Below are 22,261 nucleotides of genomic sequence, written 5' to 3'. Positions count from 1 at the left end.
TGCTTATGCAGGTGAAATGCGGTCATCATAAACCTAGATTTTGATCTTAGCAGTTAATCTTAATCTGATTTTGTTTATGACAGTTCAATTCTTACAATGAAATTGTATAAGATATAGATACTGCATTCTTATATTTATTAATGTGATAATCACTTTGTAGTAGGGTTTTTGTGTGCTATTTTCTCCTCCAAATCTCTTCAAAGTTGTTATCTAATATCGCTATACAAAGTTGTTTGATTCATGGATTATCCTTAATTTGAATTGGTAAATTTCATACTTGTATTTGTGTAATTGTGGTTAATCTTTCTTTTACTAGTGTTTCAATATGTATGCATAAGTTGTAAATTTTTCTTGTCAAAATGATTGGAGTTATTAGTAATTGTATGATAATAATTTTAGTTTGGGTAACCTTAATCTGTTTGATGTTCTTTTCTTTTATTGTGGATTGACATTTTAACTGATACAATAAGAACCATTAAAGGATATCGGGATTCATTCATCTCTAGAGATAATAACTTTGTCCTAAATTATAATTGATATGCATTTTTCATTCATCAGTGGATAATTCATCTTCAAATTGGAACCAACTTGTTTTCATTACATTATGTGGCACTTCTCAGTTGTTTAGGATGCATGCCATCGATACTAAGCTACCGTGGAAGATGCTGATGAAAAGGTAGGTTAGCTTTCTAAATATTCTTCTTGTCGTCTTAGAGCACAGAGCCATGTAAGCTAGTGTTTTAGCAAGATCTATCTATTACATTAGTGCTAGAATTTTTCTAGTCTTAGCGTCGTCTGCTTAACGTATTTGTTAGTCTACGGATTTATTCGATAAGCTGATGTTGATGTTTACATGCTTTGAGTTCAAAAAAATATTACAATTTTAACAATTAGTCAACAATTTTGAGTTAAATCTCTTTTGGGTATGCAACTAAGCATGATCGTAATCCTATATAAGTTATTGTTTAATGAAACTATCATCACCTATTGTAGCAAAGCGTACCAAAAGGTGTCCATCAAGAGAGTGACTTTGATCAAGTAGTATGAGAGAGGGTGATGTCTGATAGAATTTTTAGGATCCTTGTTTTCGGTCTCTTAGATCATCATATAAATCTTATCTTAATACCTACTTTCTTCTCCATTTCAATCTATCATGATATTTTATGACCGCAAAATTTACGATGAAGCAACAGTGACATGGAGGCAATAGAGAACAGAACAATCATCTTAATGAAAATTCATTAAGCTTTTAAATGGTTTGCCAGTGGTGAATAATTTATCAACATCGAATATCTTTCTCTATACATTGCTTTTTGGACACTGGAATCTGCCTTGTTGAATCCAAATATCTTTTGTTGTTGCAGCTGGGAATGATGCAGATCTAGTCTTTTTCCTTACACTAGCAATTAGAAGACAAAGTCGTGCCATGTAGCCATTCGTGTATGATCTGCATCCATCATGGTTTTAGATTTTGGGACAATTGTAACTTTTAAGATCGTTCTACTTTTTAAGATCATTCTACTATAGATTGTAAAAAAAAATATCATATGTAAGTTAAATTTTCTTTTCATTTTAAACCATTTTTTTCATCGAACTTGGTTAAACCAGTGGCCACAATTTATTGTAGGACTAACAATGATGCGCATTCTTCAAATATTGTTTTGAGGATTTTTCATGCAAGATTAGGAGGTCAGAAGCTCACTGCAAAAGACGATATATTATCATAGTGTTTCAGTTTCTGATACTTTGTACCGGAAGTCGGTATCAGATTGAGTATTAATGCTGTTGTGGATGCAGATAAGAGGCCTGTATAAACTGAAGAAGATGGAATTCTGCTTTCTAAACCAATAAAACAGTAATTATTTAGGGATGCTTTGTTTTAGACTACTGATGATTAACTAAGATCTACAAAGTGCCCCGAGGAGTTTAAAGAATTCTTCAGAACATCTGAAATCTTATGAGAGGTGAATGCTATTCCATGATTATAGACCAATTGAATGCTGCTGCATTTTAAAGAATCTCTATCATCCAAATAATTTTTGACATCCTTAGGCATGTTATTGAGCTGATACTTGAATTTAGTCAGCACTGATACCCAATATAATGATCTTAAGAAGGCATACACAAATCTTGTGTTCTGTAGATATGCCAATCTCCTGCTATGGAAGTTCAAATTCAGCAAGCAGGTATAACAAAGACTCAATGACTTTCTTCTTTGTCTTTTATTCTGGTGGTATGAAAACAATACATTTTGCAGCTACTTGATCTCAAGGAAGGATTACTGCATATGCCTTCATGGTGTGAAAGGATTACAATCAGAAATAGAAATCTAATGTGTTCAGTATCAAAGTCTTCATGGGAGCAGTTGAGGCAGAAGGAGAATAGAGATTGGTGATGTCATGTCCTTTGCTTCCTGCAAAGGATTCCTAAACATACATTCATATTATGGTTGTATGTCTTTGCATAGCAAATTACTGCCACTGGCTTTTGTTTAAAGAGGGATTACAGCCACTATTTCAACACAAAGTGTAAGTGATTTGAGCTAAATTCTTACAGAAATTTCAAGCAAAAGAGTAGCAAATGCTGCTAAAATCTGCCCCTACAATATTGAATGAACTATACAATTCTGTTCTTCCTTGTATTTGTTGCATTGTACTGTTTAGTTGTGCTGTCAATTTTGTAGTCATTGGAGTTTGTGGTGTATGTGATTGTTCTTTTTAGTAATATTATCATTGCAAGGAATAAAATTATCAGAAATACCCAAAAAAATCATGTAAATATGAACAAACAAGAAAATTTTGATGCAGTCAAAATGTGAGTGAATGGATGGCTACCATATTGTATGAATATTGTGATTTGTATTATATTACATTGTGATCCATCATTGTTATTATCGACTTGATGATAACTGTGGTTTAATTTGGGCTTTAAATGAGGCGATTTTGATGTATAGACACGCGGCATATGATGATTGGCCAGTAAAGGATGCCCCCACCAGATTGGGCCATAGGGCATGCGACCGGCTTGCCACAAGCTGTCTTGTTCCCTTACGTGAACATCTGCATCGAGCCAAGCAGCGTCTAAAGGAATGACGTATCGTGTAAATTTTTTGCAACTGGGACCCAGTATTTGAACCATTAAATTTCTCCCACGTCTTCAGCATGGCATAGACGATGCCTGGCTATGAACAGGTAATCTCGATCAGGAGCGGACACACGGCCGAGTGTTCCCGAACAAGACGACGTGGATCCGCTCGCTTCCATGAACATCCTTTCCCCTTCTTCGACGGCTTCTGTTATCTTGGGATCGAAACCCTCCCACCTCCAAATTCTATTCCCGAATTCGCCCTCGACTTCGATTCAATGGCTTCCGCCGCCACCGCCTTCTTCGTCCCCTTGTACGCCAGCCCTTCTCCCCATGGCGCATCCCGGTCGTTCTTCCATCGCTCTGCCTATTTCTCGTTCGGACTGCCTAGGTCCGCCTTTCGGGCCCTCAAGCACTCATTCCCGTTGCAGAAAGAACCCGGATTTGTGCCGAAACCGGTGAGGGCCCCCGGCGTGGCCTATGCCACCGCAGCCACGGAGAAGAGCATCCATGATTTCACTGTAAAGGTACGACCTTGATGCGTTCCTAAGCTTATATTTCTGTGTTATCCGTCCTAGAAAACGTGCAAAAATGACTGTGTGATTAGAAGCATATTGTTGGTTTCTTAAAGATTTTGAACGGGTTTCAGTTAAACCACTTTAATACTAAAAAATGTGACAGTTCATAATCTACTGAAAACTTCGGTGTGATCAGGAAGTGTCATGTTTTAGATGCTTGTAATTTGGAGGTGTTGGTGAACTTTTACGCCCTGGCCGAGCTGTCAGCACGGCTCGGTCCAATCCTGGATGCGCAAGGTTGCCCACGTGGAGCTCGGGTGGTGGAAGTGAGCGTTGGGTCGGGTTGGGTTCGAGCCTTGCAGCTCGAGTGCGATCTTCTCTCTTAGCGAGTGGCCAGCTTCTTCGTCGTCGGGCCCAGGCCCATGCACATAAACCGAGGTCGGGAGGAGGACTTCCCGACTTGACCCTTCTGAAAGTTAAGTTAGAGTTGAGTGGAATAAGAGAGAGTTAAGTGTTCGAAGTCTCTCTGCATTAATTAGGAGGTTCGCTTTTATACCTGTAAAGGGGTGGTCGATCGTACACGGTCCTTTAATAGCTGTCAACTTCTCGGCCGGTTGGCTTGTACCTTGCGTGCAAGCGTCATCCGACCTGTACGGACCCACACCGTGTGGTGCTGTTTCGATTTCTGGAGCAACTCTGCGATATGTGGCGCCGACTTGTACGACACCGAATAGTACGAGGGCAAGCAATCATCCCGTTCGGGTCTGAGGTGTCGCGCCGTGTTAGCTTGGAGCTCTTTTGTTGACATTGACGTAGTCGCTGGCCGTTGCCACGTGGACGATGCTAAAATATGCCATATCATCCCCCCCCCCCCAAAGAGGCATGCACTGGGATCCTCGTGGAGGGCTCGGGGGTTGGGTCGGTTGATCAGCATAACTCGGATATAGGACTGGTTGAACAATACTGTTCGAACATCAGTTGGTTGAGCAACACTGCTCGGGCATGGACTTGTCCGAGCAGCACCGCTCGGACCCACATTTGGCCGAGCAACTATTCGGATAAGGGACTCAACCGAGCAATAGAGCTCGGGCATTGACTTGGCTGAGCAACACTAGTCGAGCTCATGTTTGGCCGAGCAGTTGCTCGGACATCGACTGAACTGAGCAGCGACTGATTGCAAATGACTGGCCGAGCAATGGAGCTCGAGCATTGGCTTGGTCGAGCAACATTACTCAGGCCCATGTTTGGCCAAGCAATTGCTCGGACATTGAATGAACTGAGCGGTGACAGATTGCACATGATTGGCCAAGCAACACTGCTCGGGCACTGGGGACTGGACTGGCCAAGCAACGTAGCTTAAGCATTGGCTTGGCCGAGCAACACTACTCGGGCCCATGTTTGACCGAGCAGTTGCTCGGACATTGACTGAACTGAGCAGTGATTGATTGCACATGACTGGTCGAGTAACACTGCTTAGGAACTGGTGACTGGATTGATCGAGCAGCGTAGCTCGAGCATTGGCTTGGCCAAGCAACACTTCATGGGCCCATGTTTGGCCGAGCAGTTGCTCAGGCATTAAATGAACAGAGCAGCGACTAATTGCACATGACTGGCCGAGCAACATTGCTCGAACTCTAGTGACTGGATTGGTCGAGCAACGTGGCTCGAACATTGGCTTGGTCGAGCAACACTACTCGGGCCCATGTTTGGCCGAGCAGTTGCTTGGACATTGAATGAACTGAGCAACGTCTGATTGCACATGACTGGCCGAGCAACATTGTTCGGGCACTAGGGACTGGACTGGCTGAGCAACCTAGCTTGAGCATTGGCTTGGTCGAGATTTATAACTCGAGCACATGCTCCGTTGTAGCGGCCCCCAGCGCCACTCCCCCCCCCCCCCCCCCCCCCCTCTCTTTTTTTTTTCTTTTTTTATTTGCACACCTTGGGCTTATCTACTTCCGACCTCACTGTGGCAGGCCTTGTTCTTTCCCCGGCCTGCTCACATGGGTAGCTCCTGGCGGGACCTCTTGTGCGACTCCTTGCGCTTTATTGCTACCAGTTCCTTAGCAGTAACATACTGGTTGGCCCGCTGGAACGATTGCTGGTGGCCTCTCGACCAGCGACCAAAAAAACCTTGAAGGTCGTAGGCCCGTCAAGAACGCCTGCATAACCAAAGAGGGGTGGGCATCTGGAACCCTCGGATTTCAGTAGCGAAGCAGGCGACGAAGAGGGAGAGGGATTCGTCCTCCTTTTGCCTTAGCCCGAGGAGCATGACTGTGGACGGTTTAGGTCGCGTGCTGGGTAGGAAGTGAAGCTTGAGTTCCCTTGCAAGCTAATCAAAAGACGAGATCGAGGACGACCTCAATCGGTTGTACCACATCCGAGCCTCGCCTCAGAGGGTGGTAGGAAATGCCCGACACATTAGGGCATCAGAAGTGTCGTATAGGGTCATCTAGGCCCGGAAGAAGCCGCCATCATAGGCCTCCAGCGTCGGGAGGCGGAAGTTGAGGGGATAGGCTTGTCCTGAATTTCTTGGGTAAAGGGGGACCCAACTGAGGTACTTTCCCCGAGCTCCTCGGATTTATGGAATTCCCTTTGAATCTCATCCAGACGTTGATTCACCAACCGCAATTGGGCTCGGAACGAGTCATCCGTCGAGTTGGACGATAGGTTGGCTTCGGGGAAGGTCGAGGCAGCACGTTTGGGCATAAGGGACGTTGCGCTTTGCTGTTGGCCTCGGGTGTCTCGATTGCTCTCCGGTTGGGGGATGGGCATCTTGAGCCAGAGGTGGCTGGTCGACCGGGGTGGCATTGTGACGTGTAGGGATGAGCATAGGTTGGATCACGAGTGACGACCGTGGGGGGAGAATCGTCTATTGAGCTAGCTTGGGTATGAGGGGTGCGATGGTCTGCATCATCTCGGCTAACTCTTGCACCTAGTGGGTGAGGTTGAGGAACGCCTCGACGGAAATGACCAACTACCCTACGCCAACCCCGGGAAGCAAGAGCTCGGGGTCGTTGAGCAAATGATAATAGTGCTTCGAAGTTTGAGCCGAAGCGCTTCCATTCATATGCAGGAGAGTAGGGAGCTGCCCTCCGAGGTCGAAGGTGGAGATGGTGGCGGGTGCCTTCTCGCCAGGGCGTTCGCTGGGGTTGTTTGGTGGTGGACGCTCTTGCCACATCGAACCCTCCTTCTAGTGCCAAAATGTTGACGAACCTTTATACTGTGGTCGAGGTGTTAGCACGACTCGGTCCAATCCCAGATGCGTAAGGTTGCCCATGCGGAGCTCGAGTGGTGGAAGTGAGCGTTGGGTCGGGTCGAGTTCGAGCCTCGCCTCCTGAGTGTGGTCTTCTCTCTTGGCGAGTGGCCTGCTTCTTCGTCACCGGGCCCCTGCACACAGGCCGAGGTCGGGAGGGGGATTTCTCGACTCGACCCCTCCGAAAGTTAAGTTAGAGTCGAGTGGAATAAGAGAGAGTTGAGTGTTCGAAGTCCCTCTGCATTGATCAGGGGGTTGGTTTTTATACCTGCGAAGGGGTGGTTGGTCATACACGGTCCTTTAATGGCTGTCAACTCCTTGGGCGGCTGACTTGTACCTTGCATGCAAGCGCCGATCGACCTGTACGGACCCGCGTCGTGTGGCGTCGTTCTGAGCTTTCCGGAGCAACTCTGCGATATGCGATGCCAACTTGTACGACACCAAACAGTACAAGGGCAAGCAGTCGTCCCGTTCAGGTCGGAGTTGTCGCGTCTTTGTCAACCTGGAGCTCTTTTGTTGGCACTGATGTAGTCGTTGACCATTGCCACGTGGACGGTGCTGGAATATGTCATATAAGGAGGAATTGATGAATTTAGGAGAAAAAGGAATATGATCTCCATTATTGTTAAGCAGATTTTCTGTCAAATTATTTCTAGATATTCTTTTATTTTTAATTCTGTATAGTGCTTACTCTAAAGTTATGATTTCAATTATACAAAGTGAGGTAAGACAATTAAATAAATCTATTTAGAATAAGATAAAACTAAAGCAGTTAATGGATATGCTGGAAACTTCAGTCTGATCAGTAATTAAAGATTTCTGAGGTGTTGGAAATTCGGAGGAATTAATCTTTTGTGAGTTTGTTCGGTGAAAAGGAAGCACATTTTCACTGTTTTTAACTAGCCTTGCTTCCAAAGAAGTTCCATTTGCAAAAGTAGATCTGCTTTTTTGTTCTGTATGCTGCTTATTGTGAATCTATAAATACAATTGTGCAAAGTGAGGTCAACTAGATTCAGCATGTGGAGTTTGCAAAGGTTAGAACTTTGTATGTGATATAGACTTGGGAGATATGGGTGGTGTACCTGTATATTTAAAGATGAAGCAGTGTTGCAGAGAATGGAAGTCTAAAGTGCTTAATGAGCATACTGGTATTTTGAAATTCAAAATAAAATTATCTGTCTTGTCTTTTTCTTACTCTTGTATCCTTCCCTTATCTTATATCTATATCGTTTCTCATCTCTTAATATTTTTTCTTGAGAGATTTAATATGCATCTTTATTCTGGAAAAGTAGTTGTGTCATAGATGATGTCAATTCTGATGTGTGCAATTATAGTCTACCCTACTCTCTCTTCTTGAACAAAGGATAAATTTGGTGCAGGATATTGATGGGAAGGATGTTTCTCTGAGCAAATTTAAAGGGAAAGTTTTGCTGATAGTTAACGTTGCTTCAAAATGGTGATTCTCTGTCCATTTGTAATTAAATGCTTGCACTTGGTAGTAGGTACTACTGCTCAATGTTTGGCTTTGCAAACCTTTTAATGATAAAGTATTTGTTTCTAATTGTTAAGTGGGTTGACAACATCAAATTACACCGAGCTCTCTCACATTTATGAAAAGTACAAGACACAAGGTATGCTAAATTTGTCACGTGGATAAGCTTTTGTATTAATTGTTTTCTTTTTCCTATCTATAACTTTATATTTCCTAATTGAAGATGGTCTAGATCATTCATTGGATATTTAATTTCGACCTGCAATTCATGCTTTCACATCCATTTCTCTTATTATATGAGGAAGATGAAGAGTAACTGTAGCATTGTCATATAGCTTAATATATCAACTTTGAGGGAAGCATTTTGGGAATTCAATTGTAAGTGAAGCCCCAGTGTTGGCTGTTGATATTACTCAATTCCTATGTGTTTATTTTTAAGAGTGAAACTTGAACTCATGGCTAAGTTACGATTATCCTGAGTACAAGGTTTGTATTCATTTGATTTAACAACAAGATCTCATCCCTACTTTGCATTATTTGCTTGCATTTTGACTGCAGACATTCAGAAAAACCATTTGCATGAATATGGAAATATCATCTGTACAAGAGCACATGTATCTCCTAAAACGGTACATCCCGCACTTCCATGAAACAGAAGTGGATATTTCTAATACAATCTGTCCTCTCCTTTATAAAGATACATGCCGATAGCAACGTCAGGTTCTTCATATCTCTCATGCCCCTCTTATTCAACCTTGGTGGGACCTTATGGCATTTGCTTTCAGGTGCTGATATCTGATTACTAAAGATTGAAAATTGATATCTAAAATCATATTTCATGGGCTTGAGGAAGTGGATGGAAGTAAATTTATGTAATAGTTGAACAAGATCATTTAGGAATTGTTTTGTATGAGGATGGAATTTTGGCTGAAAACAGATAAATTGTCTGCTGTAGGGTACATGCTGTTGTTACTGTGAGATATACCTAAATGTTCACAAAATCTGAATGCAGGATTTGAAATTTTGGCCTTCCCTTGCAATCAATTTGGGGGGCAAGAACCTGGATCAAATTCAGAGATTAAACAGTTTGCCTGTACAAGGTTTAAAACAGACTTTCCTATCTTTGACAAGGTACGACATATTAACCCCTCTAGATGCATTCTTTTTCAGCCAATGTGAAAAATATATGCACATATATAGAAACTTCATGTTTAAAGTATATTATACATGACAGGTTGACGTTAATGGACCAAAAACTGCACCAGTTTATCAGTTTCTCAAGTCCAGCGCTGGGGGATTTCTTGGCGATCTAATAAAGTGGAACTTTGAGAAGTTTTTGGTAGATAAGAATGGAAAAGTGGTGGAGAGATATCCACCAACAACTTCTCCTTTCCAGATCGAGGTGTGTAAATAGACTTAACAATGTCATAATCAGACACTAGGCACTAGAAATCCTATTAAATGCTAATTCTGCATAGTGACTCGTTGGTGCTAGTATAACATGTGTGCATATCATGAATTCTGGCATATAAGCTTCTTCAGTGATTCTAATGTCGAAAAGAAAGCTTGAAAAATAAGAAAAATGAGTGTAATGTCTATATAATGGAAGCAACTTGTTCCCTCTCATGACATGCTCTGAGATGACTGAGATTCAATGTTAGTTTGTGTTTCTTATTTTGCAATACAGAGGCATTGCATGAACACTGGAAATTGCTTTGAGGAATGTTATTCAAATCACAGTTTCCATAATGCTGAAGCACGATTGATATAGAAAACTCAAAACAGATAAATTTTCTTGCTAGATCACTAAGAGGTATCTAACAGGTTGTACTTTCCTTGAACTTCTCAGTGAAGATCAAGCTTAATAAACACTGTTTTGTTCTGTCGAAGTACTTTTTATGGTCATTGCAATCTGCTAAATTTTCACATCCACATGAATTGCTGATTTAAACCAAAATGTTTGAAGCTAATCATGAAAATATTTAAAGATGAGTAACCATCATAGGTTGGAAGTGCATGTGGATACTGATTAAAACCAAAATGTTTGAAGCTAATTATGGAACCATTTAAGAATGAGTAGCCATCTCAGTTCAAAGTGCTTGTGAAAATCTCCATCAACTACAGAAATAACATATCTAAATTGTGGTCAAATTATTATATTTTCCATATGCTTTTGCAACAAGATTTTTGTATGATGCACCTGTAATCCGTGTTTCAGTTGACATTAATGACAAAATGGTAGGACATTTGATAGTCTAAATGTAAGAACTCAGTCATCTACTGTATTCTGTTTCTGGAGGTTGGTTACCACTGTAGATGCAGTGGGACAGTGCCTTTCCAATGACAGCTTGATTGTAGTTCATGTTGATATTATTGTGTTGCTTCTTAATAAAGCTTTAGTTTGCATCTCACACACTTCTACTTTCTGTTGCAGAAGGATATTCAGAAACTCCTTGCGGCATAATCATTTTGATCCAGTATGAATGTGAATAGAGCACTGAGCCATGCTTGCTAAGGACAACTTTTTCTCCCATTTCTTGAGTTCTAAACCTGTAATTGGATGGCTCCATGCATAACCGAACCAGATGGATTTATAGTTCATATTCTGAAAGCTTTACTCGATATATTATTTGATTACATTTTGTTCAAGTGCACTCAGCATGTATCTAAAATAGTAGATAAGGTGTCCTCAGTTTATCTCTATGCTATCAGAAGTACAATACTGGAACAGAGTACAAGTTGGTTCCTAAATAAGCAAAGGAAAATATCAAATTGCTTTCTGGGATACCTGTTGGAAAACTGAAAATTCTATTGGGCTTATGGATATTCATCACACTTTTTTTCATAAAGAGAATATTTATGACATTTGTTTGAAATTGTTGACAACTTGGTGCTAGTACATTGTGATCCTTGGATGAGTTTGATTCTTAAAATTATTTATGCTGTAGCTTGCATTACAATTTTCTCCATGTCAATTTTGTTTTATTTTGCTGTATGTTGTTGGATCATTATTCTTGTCTATGAGGCTTTAATGCTTCTCAGCTGGGACCTTCAGCTTCAAAATAAATGATCAAAAATGCAAATTTGACCTGTTCACTTGCTCTGGTTGTAGGACTGCTAAATGGTAGCTGGATGAAATTGGCCCTAAACATCTTAACCATTTGATAGAATATTGTTCATCATCTTCCTTCTGCTTGTGTTGGGCTAAACTTCGGACTTCATTGTGCCAAGGAAGGAAACAATTTGCAGGAGTATGTGCCATTTACCCTAAAAAAAAAAACCTCTATTTACAATTTTTAATGTATGTCAAAATTTTGCCATGTTAGTCAGTATTTTTTTAAAAAATGTCAGATAAAATTTTAAATCCTTAATCTTTAATAAATAGATTTGATATACCATCATGAAAGTAGTATTTAAGGTGTCTTTTATCACCATGTTTCATGGCTAGCAAGATGATATCATGTGTCTCTTCATCTTCAAGATGCAGTCAACAGGTAACAGTAAGTTTAATCTGCTGTAGGCCCTCAAGTGCATTTGAGTGCATTTATTATGTTGCAATGAAGTGTGGACAGCTTGCAGTGTTGTGTATTGAATTATGATAGATTAGACTGTCTTTAATTCAGTATTTCTTTATTTAATGCAGTGAAAGTTTTAAGATCTATTTCATTGCTTTTTTAATATAGAAAATTTCTGGCTCAGAAAAATGTTTCAGGCAGTGGAAATGTTTCCATAAGTTGTACAACAAAAGCCACATATACAAACCAGAAAAGACAACACCAAAAACAAAAACAAAACTTGGTGTTGTGTAGTAGTGCATATATGATACATCAAATTGGGAAGAAACGCCATCTTCCTCGATCTCAAGCGGGGCAGAACGAGGATTAGGAGTTGTATTCCACACAATTGGCGAGGCCTTTCGTTTCTCCTCCTTTATCTCGTCGCAATTCGTCTCCCTCGATGGGCAACACCTCCTCCATGCTCACCCAATACGACATCGAAGAAGTCCAGGAGCACTGCAACCACGCCTGTGAGTTGCCCTGTGCCCAGTTTTTTCTCCGTTTCGTTCTGATTTCTACATGTTGACCGATCTAGGGCTTTGATTAGGTTGTTTGCTTGTTGTTGTTTTTGTACCAGAGTTTCTTTCTTTAATATAAAGATTGGATTTTTAGTTTCGCAGCAAGAGATTGTATCTCTGTACCACAGATTCTGCCAGCTCGATCGTAACAGCAGTGGATTTATCCCCGGGGATGAGTTCTTGTCAGTGCCGGAGTTCGCAGTTAATCCGCTTTCTCAGGTTTGCTGCTACTCGTTGTTTGGAGCTTAATTTCGATGTGTCTATGTGGTTTGATTGCTGTGGTTTTGTTGCTTGTTTCAGAGGCTACTAAGGATGCTGGACGGCTTAAATTTTAAAGAATTTGTTGCTTTCCTTTCTGCTTTCAGTCCGCGGACAAGCTTGCAGCAAAAAATCGAATGTGACTGCTAATAGTGTTTTTACATACATTCTTTTTTATCTGTGTTTCTCTTTCTTGTTGAACATCGCATTGTTTCTTTGTAGTTATATTCAGGGTCTATGATTTTGATTCCAATGGAAGAGTCACATTCGATGATATATTGGGCGTATTACGAGACTTGACGGGTTCTTTTATAAGCGAGCAGCAGAGGCAGGTTGGTGAGAATTTCTTGTTGTTAAGTGTTTCCATTCAATAGTGGCTGCTTTAAGCAACTACATTCAGAAAAATTCGTAATCTTGTGGAATCTTATAGTTCTTCAGATTTAGGCTTCATTCATGTATAAAAGATTTGAGTAATTTGTGGGATGATGTGATTCAAGTTGTCTGGATGACTACAGACTTATAGTGGAAGTTGAGGTAGAAAAGAATAAAATTTCAAGTAATTGGATATGATAGGCCTTTAGGTCAGTGGGCAGAAATTGCATTTCCTAAATGACTGAATAGGATGACTTCCTTGATGAGATTTCACAGTTTATTCTTTAGGTCCAACTATTTTCTTGTGATTTTAGGTAATGTGACATCTTAGAGACAATATACCATGAAGAAAATTTCAACAGGTCATCATGGGATCAGATTTTAGTTTCATACTTAGTTTATACTCAGAAGAACTCTAGGATACCCTCATATATTATGATAGTTGATGACATTGTTTTTCGAGCACTTGTGCTGTCTCCATCGAGCACTGGGTGTTGTACAACATATAACTGCAAACTAACAATTCTTAATGAGAGGTGTCCTAGATGTATTCTTGTCATTTGGTACTTCCATTAGCCAGTTACATGGGGTTTCTGGTTTCTCCATATGGTGCTTGCTTCATGTGCTGGCACAATTTGGCATGGATTTCTCGTGAATTACACAAGTCCTTTATTTGAAAGAGTCTATGCCCATCCATGGCATGTCAGAAGTCTTGTGCTTGTACCAATCTGATACAGCACATGCTGGTTTCTGTTGACCAGCTTGTACCATTTGCTTTCATAGAAAGAACTTCATGAGTTTCTTGTCTTTCTGATATAATACACATGTAATTTGTAACAGATATGCAGTTGTGCAACATTTGCACTTAAATTATCTTTTACAAGACTTTCGTTTCATGGACAGAGAACTATAAAATAGCATGGTGCTCTTATGAATTTGCATCTAACGTATATGACTGTTCAAGCCTGGACCGGTATATGCTACCCGGTGCGGATCATCCAGGCAAAATTTGATACTATGATATGAGGACATCATGACATGTTGGACAAATATATTACTTTAATAACACAATGGTTAATGAATGGCCTAGTTGATCAGGGATTTCTGTATTATTGGATTGGAAAGTTGTGATAGGGTGAGAATTAGTTCAGTTTGCTGAAAAAGCTGTGCTTGCCTTTTTTGAAATTCTCTGTGGAAAACATGGGTGAGTTGAATTGAATAAGTTCTATGCAGTATTAATATGTCACTGTTTTCATGTCTAGATCTTGTTGATTTACCATAAAACACCTGCTTAACTTGGATGTATATATACAATTGATAAGTATTCTCTTGGTGTTTTTCTTCTGTATTTTCTGGGTGATACTTCAGCATAGCTCAAGCTCGTTAAAGTTTATATACTTCTTTTGGCCCACCATTATCTACTTTTTCTTCTCAGAAAGTTTTGACCCGTGTCCTTGAAGAAGCTGGCTACACAAAAGATTCATCGCTCGTCTTGTCTGACTTCATGAAGGTTCGCAAGTCAAATTGTCAATTCTTTGGTACTGGGAATATTGTCTGTTATAAATTCTTTTAATAGAAAAATATTTATCTGTATCTCTTATTGTTAAAAGATCTAAGGTTCATCTTTTTCCATTCATAGTATTTGTATAGTATTTCATCTTTTTGGTTTCCATTCAAATGCATGGTCTTAAATATTAAACTTGGGTCATAAAACATTATTCTTCTGTTTTTGACCAAAATTTACAAAGAATTGGCTGTATTTCCAAACATGATATATTTATATGATAGTAACATGCCTGTTTGTCAACTTAACAAGAACAGAATTTAGATCGGTTATCCCAAAAGATTTCATTCAAGAAAAAAGATCTTTCACTTGGAACACTCAATTTGCAGAAACATTCTCCAAAAAAAAAAAAGATTTCTTTTTGCTCATGAGCGCTAGAGCTGCAAAAACCAGCAACTTTGACACAAAAACACAATGCTTCTGGTGATTTGATGTTGCAAAAGTTTTGCACTATACTTGATGCATTCCTAAATTTCCATTAAGAACAGATAATAGTACGGTTACAATTTTTTGAAATACATGGATTTCATATTTTTGATGGCTTGCTGCCTGCAGTCTTGCTGCAATATATATGGACTTACAAGAATGTCACAAAAAATGCCATTATGATGTATGATAATTAAATTCATTGATCTAATCAAACAGATCTGTTTCTAACGGATAAATGTTTATGGTATTCAAGTCTGCAGACATGCGTCATGTACTCTGCAAAGCATATGACTAATGGTGGTTATGGTTAATGTGCTTCTTTAGTTTATTGGTCTAAGCCTATATGCATGTGTATGACGGATGCATGCGTTCGCATAAATGCTGTGTATGTATCTGTGATGTGCATGGCATAGATGATTTGATGAGTGGGTTGGAGCCCCCATAGCAATGGTTTGGGCTATTATACAACTCTCACCTGTAATTGACACCTGCCTAATGACTCTTTTCAAGCAACGCCATAGATGGACCCATGAGAAGAACACCAGAATGAAGATGCCTTTTGGGTTATATTAATGGGGCTGAGTTGTCAGCAATATGTGATAACATTGGCTGATAGGTTTCACTTTGCATCTTGGTACAACCATGCCTCTTCCTCTTGTTTTCTTGCCTACTTTGATGTGCTCTTATTTTACACATTGTTGGCCATTGTTGCAATTCATCCTTTTTCTTTAGTCTACTTATGTTTCCTGTTGTTTGACATATCAACAATGAAATTACTATGGGATATTGTACTTGAATTTTTTTTCTTGCAGATTCTTGGCAACTCTGATTTGAAGATGGAGGTTGAAGTTCCTATTGATTGAGAAGCATTGCCAAGAAATATTTTCTTTTCCTACTAGAGTCTGATCTGTTGATGATGAAGCAAGATACATCTCTCCTTTCCCTCCTTTTTTTAAATTCTGTTAATTCTTCACAATATTTGTTGAAATTTCAAGAGATTCATGACCACGTAATAGGATTTCTATGCTTTTTTCTGCATTGGGTGTTGCTCTAGTCATGTCTTTTCCAAACTTGGAGAACTTTGTTGATCCAATCATCATGATCATGTATATTTAATTTTTAGATTGAGCTCTGATGTTTAAGTCGATATGATTGGTTTTCAGAAGGAAAACAGTTTTAAAATGTGTTTCCTTCAGCAGTGCTTTCTACAATCATGTCTTGGGAAGAAAAGTTGGGGTTTATTGGACTACAGGCTTTTTCCTTTTGCTTGTAATAGATAGAACTATGCAAAGGTAAGACAGTCAATTTTGGTGAGCTTTCTGCACGACAGAAATGGTCCAAATGTGCCATTGTTCTGATATGGTTTGAGAGTTAATTATTTTGGTGGTAAATCCTTCTTGGTAGCATACTTGATATCATGGTATGTAATTTCGAATGGTATCGCCCGGTATGGACGGTATGTACCGGTCCGACGGTATACCGGTACGCGGACCACCCGCTACCGGATGGAACATGCTGCAGTTCTACACTGTAGCAATGCTACAGTGCTACAGTAAGAGGAAGAAATATATAAAATCGTTTGGTACGCCTAGTGTACCGCTCGGTATACGGTATCGTACCGTACCGAGCCAATCTCGAAATACCGGTACAGTACGGAATTGCATACCTTGCTTGATACAACCTGAAAGATTTTTCTTGTTTTATCATCTATTCAATTTGTGTTAGTGGAAAATTATAATGTTTTAAGCATTTAGTTCTCAGTTTGTAAAGGTGTGTCATATTTTAGATCACAACTAAATGCCAATTTTGAGTAATTTACTCCTTGAAAAGTGAACCCAACTGGACAGAAAAACTGAATATTAACTTCATATACCACATCAATTAAATTGCTCTAGTTTAAGCTAATGACAATAGATTTATCTAATTTTATGTACAATCACTTTTATCATCCTTCCATGTAGGATTAAATTGGGATGCCATGTCACTGTTATGAAACATGATATCTGCTACAAGTAAAACAACTCTTGATTGCATCAGCATCACTTTGTAGTAATTTTTAAGATGCTGATAACTTGACATTCCAATGAAGTAAATGGTTCATCAGAAAAGGGCAGCCACTACCAGTGAGATTGGCTGAACAAAGATTCTGCATCCCACTATTGTGCAGCTCAAGGATGCTGGAGAGCAGCACCCACTGATGCAGATCAAAAATAAAAAGAAAGAAGACACAAAGGATGGGTGGCCTTCCTCCATTTCTCCCACATGTATATGGATCCTGTCACCTTATTGGAAGGTTCAAACTTACAAAGGATTGGTTTGGCTTTTTCTAGTGCTCCACCTCTTTCTTCTTTCTTTGCAGGACTGCTTAGACTGTTGATAAGCTTGATGTCATGAGGTTAGCCATTCATGTGATTATATTAATCTAAGCATGCTATCAGCATTACATCATTGAATGGTGCCCACTTTGTTAGAGTAAATTATGAACTCACAATGGTTTGTTTCCATTTTAACAACTCAATTATGGTGAAGTCCCACTTAAGTTTATAATCACATAATTGGAGCTCATAATGCCATTCCTTTCAATATTTGTTAGAAATTTAAATTAGAAAGTCAATAGTAAGATATATGAGATTTTTAGTATTAGTTTTACTCATGAGTATTTTTCTCATGCATCCCCTATTAATATTTGGGTTGATTATTCATATTTATTCATGAGGATAAATCAAATTCTTGTCTTTTTTTTAATATACTTTTTTTTTAATAGTAAAAGTGAATTTTGATCAGATCTTCTTAATATACTTATATATATATATATATATATATATATATATATATATATATATATATATATATATATATATATATATATATATATATATATATATATATATATATATATATATATAACATAACAAGTAACATCTCTCGTTCACTCCTTTAATTCTTAGTAACATAACAAGTAATCACATTATGATCAAATTAGCTGACCTCCTTTTACAGGGAGAGGAATTGTGTTTGCTCTGAGGAATTCAATGATCTAGTCGCCGAAGTTGGACATGCTCGTCTCCCCAAAGACGGAGGACGAGAGGCCAAGAGAGGAGGCGAAGGTGGCGGTGGTGGTGTCGCCGGCGAGAGACCGCTTCAGCCGGCCCAAGTCGTCGGCGGCGTCCATCATCGTCGGCCTGGACGATGGGCTCTCCTGACTGCACAGAAGGCCCAGCTCCAGCAGCTCTCCAATGGCGGCCTCCCACATTATCTGCACCTCCGGCATCTGCCGCCGCACCTCGCTCGCCAGCGCGGAATCGACGATTGCCGCCGCGCGGCCGTGGTGGTGGCTCTTCACCCACCCGTGCATGCTCATCTCGCCCTCGAACATCTCGTCGGTGGGTCTCCTTCCGGTGACCACTTCCAGCACTACCACGCCGAAGCTGTACACATCCCCCTTCGTTGACGCATTCGATCCATATCCATATTCTGTACGACATGCGCATTAGAGAGAGAGAGAGAGAGAGAGAGAGAGGGAGAGAGAGAGAGAGAGAGAGAGGACCTGGAGCAATGTAGCCAATGGAGCCACGGAGCATGTTGGCGGTGGAACTCCCGGTGTTCTCCGCCGTGTTCCCAACTCCGACACTCATCACCAACCTTGCAATCCCGAAGTCAGAGACCAAGGCGGTCATGTCATCGTTGAGAAGCACGTTGCTGGGTTTCAGATCGCAGTGGATCACCTTCACCGGAGAGTGGTGGTGCAAGTAGGCCATCCCTTCCGCGATGTCACTGCAGACGTTCACCCTCTGAATCAAGCTCAGCTCGGCAGAGCCCGAATGGAGGCGGCTCTCCAGGCTGCCGTTCCCCATGAACGGCAGCACCAACGCCTTAAAGTCCGGCAGGCTGCACGCCGTAATGATCCTCATCAGGTTCCGATGCCTGATCCTCTTCAGAACTTGGCACTCTCTGTTGAAGCTCCTCGTGGAGTTACCCGCTTGCAGGTTCAGCACCTTCACTGCAACAACGGTTCCATCTCTCAGGACTCCTCTGTAAACATGCCCATAGCTTCCCGACCCAACCAGTCTTCCCTGATCGAACTCCTCCGTCGCCGCCACAAGCTCCCGGTAGCTGATCCGAGGGTAGCTCGACCTGACTACCGGCGATGAACCACCAAAACCATCCCCTGTCCTCCCTATGCCCATGCCTCTGATCTTTCTAAGCACCATCACACAGCATACTGTCAGCACAAACGCCACCGCCGAAGCGCCGACGGCCACAGCTATCAAGAACTTGCGAGAATTAGACCATCGTCGGCGTCGAGGGCAGGTCCTTCCGACAACCGACCCGCAGAGGTGAGGGTTTCCGAGATAGGAGAGGTCGGTGAACGACGAGAAGACTCCGCCGGTGGGCACCGATCCATTGAAGTCATTGTACGAAAGATTCAGCACGGTGAGACCGGCGCACCCGTTAAGGCTCGACGGGATCTCCCCATCCAAGTAATTGAAGGAAACATCAAGCGTCTCGAGGTTTTGGAGATGACCAAGTGCGGTCGGAAGCTGTCCTCTGAGGTGGTTATGTGACAGATTGATCAGCCTCAGCTCAGCACAAGCCGAGAGCCGAGAGGTGATCTCGCCGGCGAGCTTGTTCGCGGACAGATCGATCTCTTGCACCTGATCCATCTTGCCCAGCTCCGCCGGAAGAGGCCCCCGCAGCTGGTTGTTCGACAGGTTGAAGTATATCTTCGCAATGCCTGATACTTCCGGGGGAATCCTCCCTGTCAATCTATTATACGACAGGTCCAGCTTGTTCAAGCTCATGCATCGCCCGAGTGTTGCAGGTATCGATCCAGAGAGCTGGTTCTTGTGAAGGTACAGTTCACTGATCCGAACAAGGTTTCCGATGCTGCTCGGTACTTCACCAGCGAGCATGTTGTCTGACAGATCAAGCAGACCGACCGAGACGAGGCCTCCGATCTCGGAGGGAATAAACCCGACGAAGAAGTTGCAGGACAGAAACAATCTCTCCAGCTTCGGGAGCTGCCAGATCTCCTTTGGGAGCGTCCCATTTAGAAGGTTGCTCGACAGGTTCAACAGGGTCAGGTTGGAGAGGTTTGAGATGTCAGGAGGGATTTGGCCGGAGATCATGTTGTCTTCCATGTTGACGATGGACAGATTCTGCTTACCCTCACCGATCCTGGGTGGCAACGATCCACCAACACCGAGCCCTGCCATCTCAAGCTCCTGGAGGTGGGAACAGTTGGAGAGAGCTAAGAAGAAGGGCTCGAGGTTAGTGTTGCTGTCATGGCTTAGCAGATTGTTGTGAGACAAGTGAAGGACTTCGAGTTCACTCATTCCCCGCACTGTCTCGGTGGGCAGCTCACCTGAAAGGTTGTTGTTCTCCACGTCCAGTTGAAGCAGGCGCGACGAGTTCGAAAGCCACGGAGGTAATCGTCCGGTCAAATCGTTCATGTAGAGATTGAGGAAGAGCAGATATTGAAGACCCGTTCCCACTTCCGATGGGATCTCACCAAACAGAGCATTGTTGGAGAGGTCGACGACAACCAAGTCAGTGCAATTGTGGAAGATGGCGTCTGGAATCTGCCCTGCGAGCTTGTTGCTGCGGATGTTGAGGTAGCCGAGCTTGGTGAGGTAGGCGAGTGACGGAGGAATCGTACCGTTTAGCAGGTTCCCCGAGAGATCGAGGATGGTGAGGTTTCTCAAGTAGGAAATCTCCGGCGGTATGTGCCCGGTGAGGTTGTTCTCCGACAAGTCCAGCGTGTCAAGGCCGGTGAGGTTGGCGAGGACCGGTGAGAGGGCACCGGAGATGAGCTGGCCGCGGAGGACGAGGTACTTGACATGGAGATGCCGCCGGTTGCATCTGACGCCCACAAACTGGCAAACTCCGGTGGTCTCGTTCCAGTTTGGGAGAGCCAGTTGGGACTGCAGTGTGAGCGAGCTCTTGAAGGCCAAGAGGGCAGCTTTCTCCTGCTGGATTGGCTGCTGCCGGTTAGGCAGGAGGCGGTGGTGTTCGGCCGCGGCAATGTTTTGGAGGAGGAGGAGAAAGATGGCATGCTTCATCACCATGAACTGTATCATGCTTACCAGTGCATGATATGTAGCTATGCATCATCTCTTTAACAGGATGAGATATGGTTGACTGCAAGCCTTTCCAAGTAGTAATAATTATGTGATCCAAGATATTGTAGTTTGTGGAATCAAAGTGGTGGCTCAACCAGGAAAGTGCAGCCATATCAGAGCTTCCTGTTGAAGGAAGTGGATGAGAATGATGAGTTTCCAATAACACAGTAATGCTGACTTTGGGAGAAAGCAGAGTGCCATCTAATCACTGGTGCTCAATTAGTGCTTGAGGTGATCATCTGCAAGAAACACTTCAGTAGCTCAAATCATGAAACCAGGTGGGTTCTTTGTGGGACTTGGCATCTCAACATGATAGTGGGAGTACCATAGAGGGCTAGAAAAACATGAAACCAGGTCAAATTTTGTCACATTAGTAGAAAATGTGAATGCAGCAAGCTCATAACTTTGTCTCAAGAGAGGTCTTTGTTCTAGGGTTCTGAGTTTGAGTACAGACTGTTTTTGGACATAACTTTTCAGTAATACAATGATGTCTGCATCAATCCAATTCGGTTCGAGATTACATACACAAGAAGTACGATGTGGGATCGAACGCTAGCTCCGTGACCAACTTATACGAAGATTGAGGTCACATGGGTTTTCCGACGTGATCTATCTGTTACTTAAATCAGTAATTAAAAAAAGTAAAATAAATCATCACTAACCTTGTTTATTGTACCTTAGTGATTTTTTTATAACGAGTTAATCGAAAGAATATTCCGTGATACTAGCAAAATATTTTTTATCCCTTTGTTTTCATAATATTCTTCGAACTGTTATTTTGAATTGATATCCATATAATCTGGTTATTGACTGGGTTCTACCTTTTCACTACTAATTATGCAATTACATATCCAGTCACTAGTAGGTGAATATTTTTCTTATCATAACACCATCATGTAAGTGGATGTAACCCTTCAAGAAATATAAGAAGGGAAACACAAAGCTTAACAGCTTCTTCTACCCACTGAATCATCACTGGGAATCTACTACTGTAGGGTAGGTTTAACTTTAAGCATCTAAAGATTTAGGCTTTGAGAGTTTGTTGTGAAGGTAGTGATCAATGTGATCACTTTCTAAGAGAGATGAGAGAT

At 41.5% G+C, this 22,261-nt stretch overlaps 3 protein-coding genes across 3 annotated transcripts; 2 read left to right on the top strand and 1 right to left on the bottom strand.

Annotated features, from left to right (window-relative positions):
• The first annotated feature begins 3,249 nt into the window (after nt 1-3,249).
• On the top strand, nt 3,250-10,999 carry LOC135612960 (phospholipid hydroperoxide glutathione peroxidase 1, chloroplastic-like). The gene is made up of 6 exons (XM_065109817.1): nt 3,250-3,611; nt 8,238-8,314; nt 8,428-8,489; nt 9,363-9,481; nt 9,585-9,752; nt 10,785-10,999. Exons 1-6 carry the CDS (start codon nt 3,363-3,365, stop codon nt 10,812-10,814), a joined length of 705 nt encoding a protein of 234 aa, XP_064965889.1. The 5' UTR covers nt 3,250-3,362; the 3' UTR covers nt 10,815-10,999.
• Nucleotides 11,000-11,146: 147 nt separating this feature from the next.
• LOC135612961 (uncharacterized) lies at nt 11,147-16,082 on the top strand. The gene is made up of 7 exons (XM_065109818.1): nt 11,147-11,601; nt 12,050-12,377; nt 12,520-12,644; nt 12,726-12,822; nt 12,906-13,015; nt 14,491-14,565; nt 15,861-16,082. The coding sequence occupies exons 2-7, from the start codon at nt 12,308-12,310 to the stop codon at nt 15,909-15,911; spliced, it is 528 nt and encodes a 175-aa protein (XP_064965890.1). The 5' UTR covers nt 11,147-11,601; nt 12,050-12,307; the 3' UTR covers nt 15,912-16,082.
• A 1,889-nt stretch (nt 16,083-17,971) lies between these two features.
• On the bottom strand, nt 17,972-21,650 carry LOC103985354 (putative leucine-rich repeat receptor-like serine/threonine-protein kinase At2g24130). The gene is made up of 2 exons (XM_009403018.3): nt 18,596-21,650; nt 17,972-18,522 (listed from the first exon to the last, which is right to left on the bottom strand). Exons 1-2 carry the CDS (start codon nt 21,126-21,128, stop codon nt 18,086-18,088), a joined length of 2,970 nt encoding a protein of 989 aa, XP_009401293.2. The 5' UTR covers nt 21,129-21,650; the 3' UTR covers nt 17,972-18,085.
• Between the last annotated feature and the right edge of the window lie 611 nt (nt 21,651-22,261).

The sequence above is a fragment of the Musa acuminata genome, chromosome BXJ2-5 (assembly GCF_036884655.1).
Source record: "Musa acuminata AAA Group cultivar baxijiao chromosome BXJ2-5, Cavendish_Baxijiao_AAA, whole genome shotgun sequence".
Classification (NCBI taxonomy): Eukaryota; Viridiplantae; Streptophyta; class Magnoliopsida; order Zingiberales; family Musaceae; genus Musa; species Musa acuminata.
Note: the sequence above shows the minus strand (reverse complement) of the source record. Positions and strands in the feature narration are given on the sequence as shown.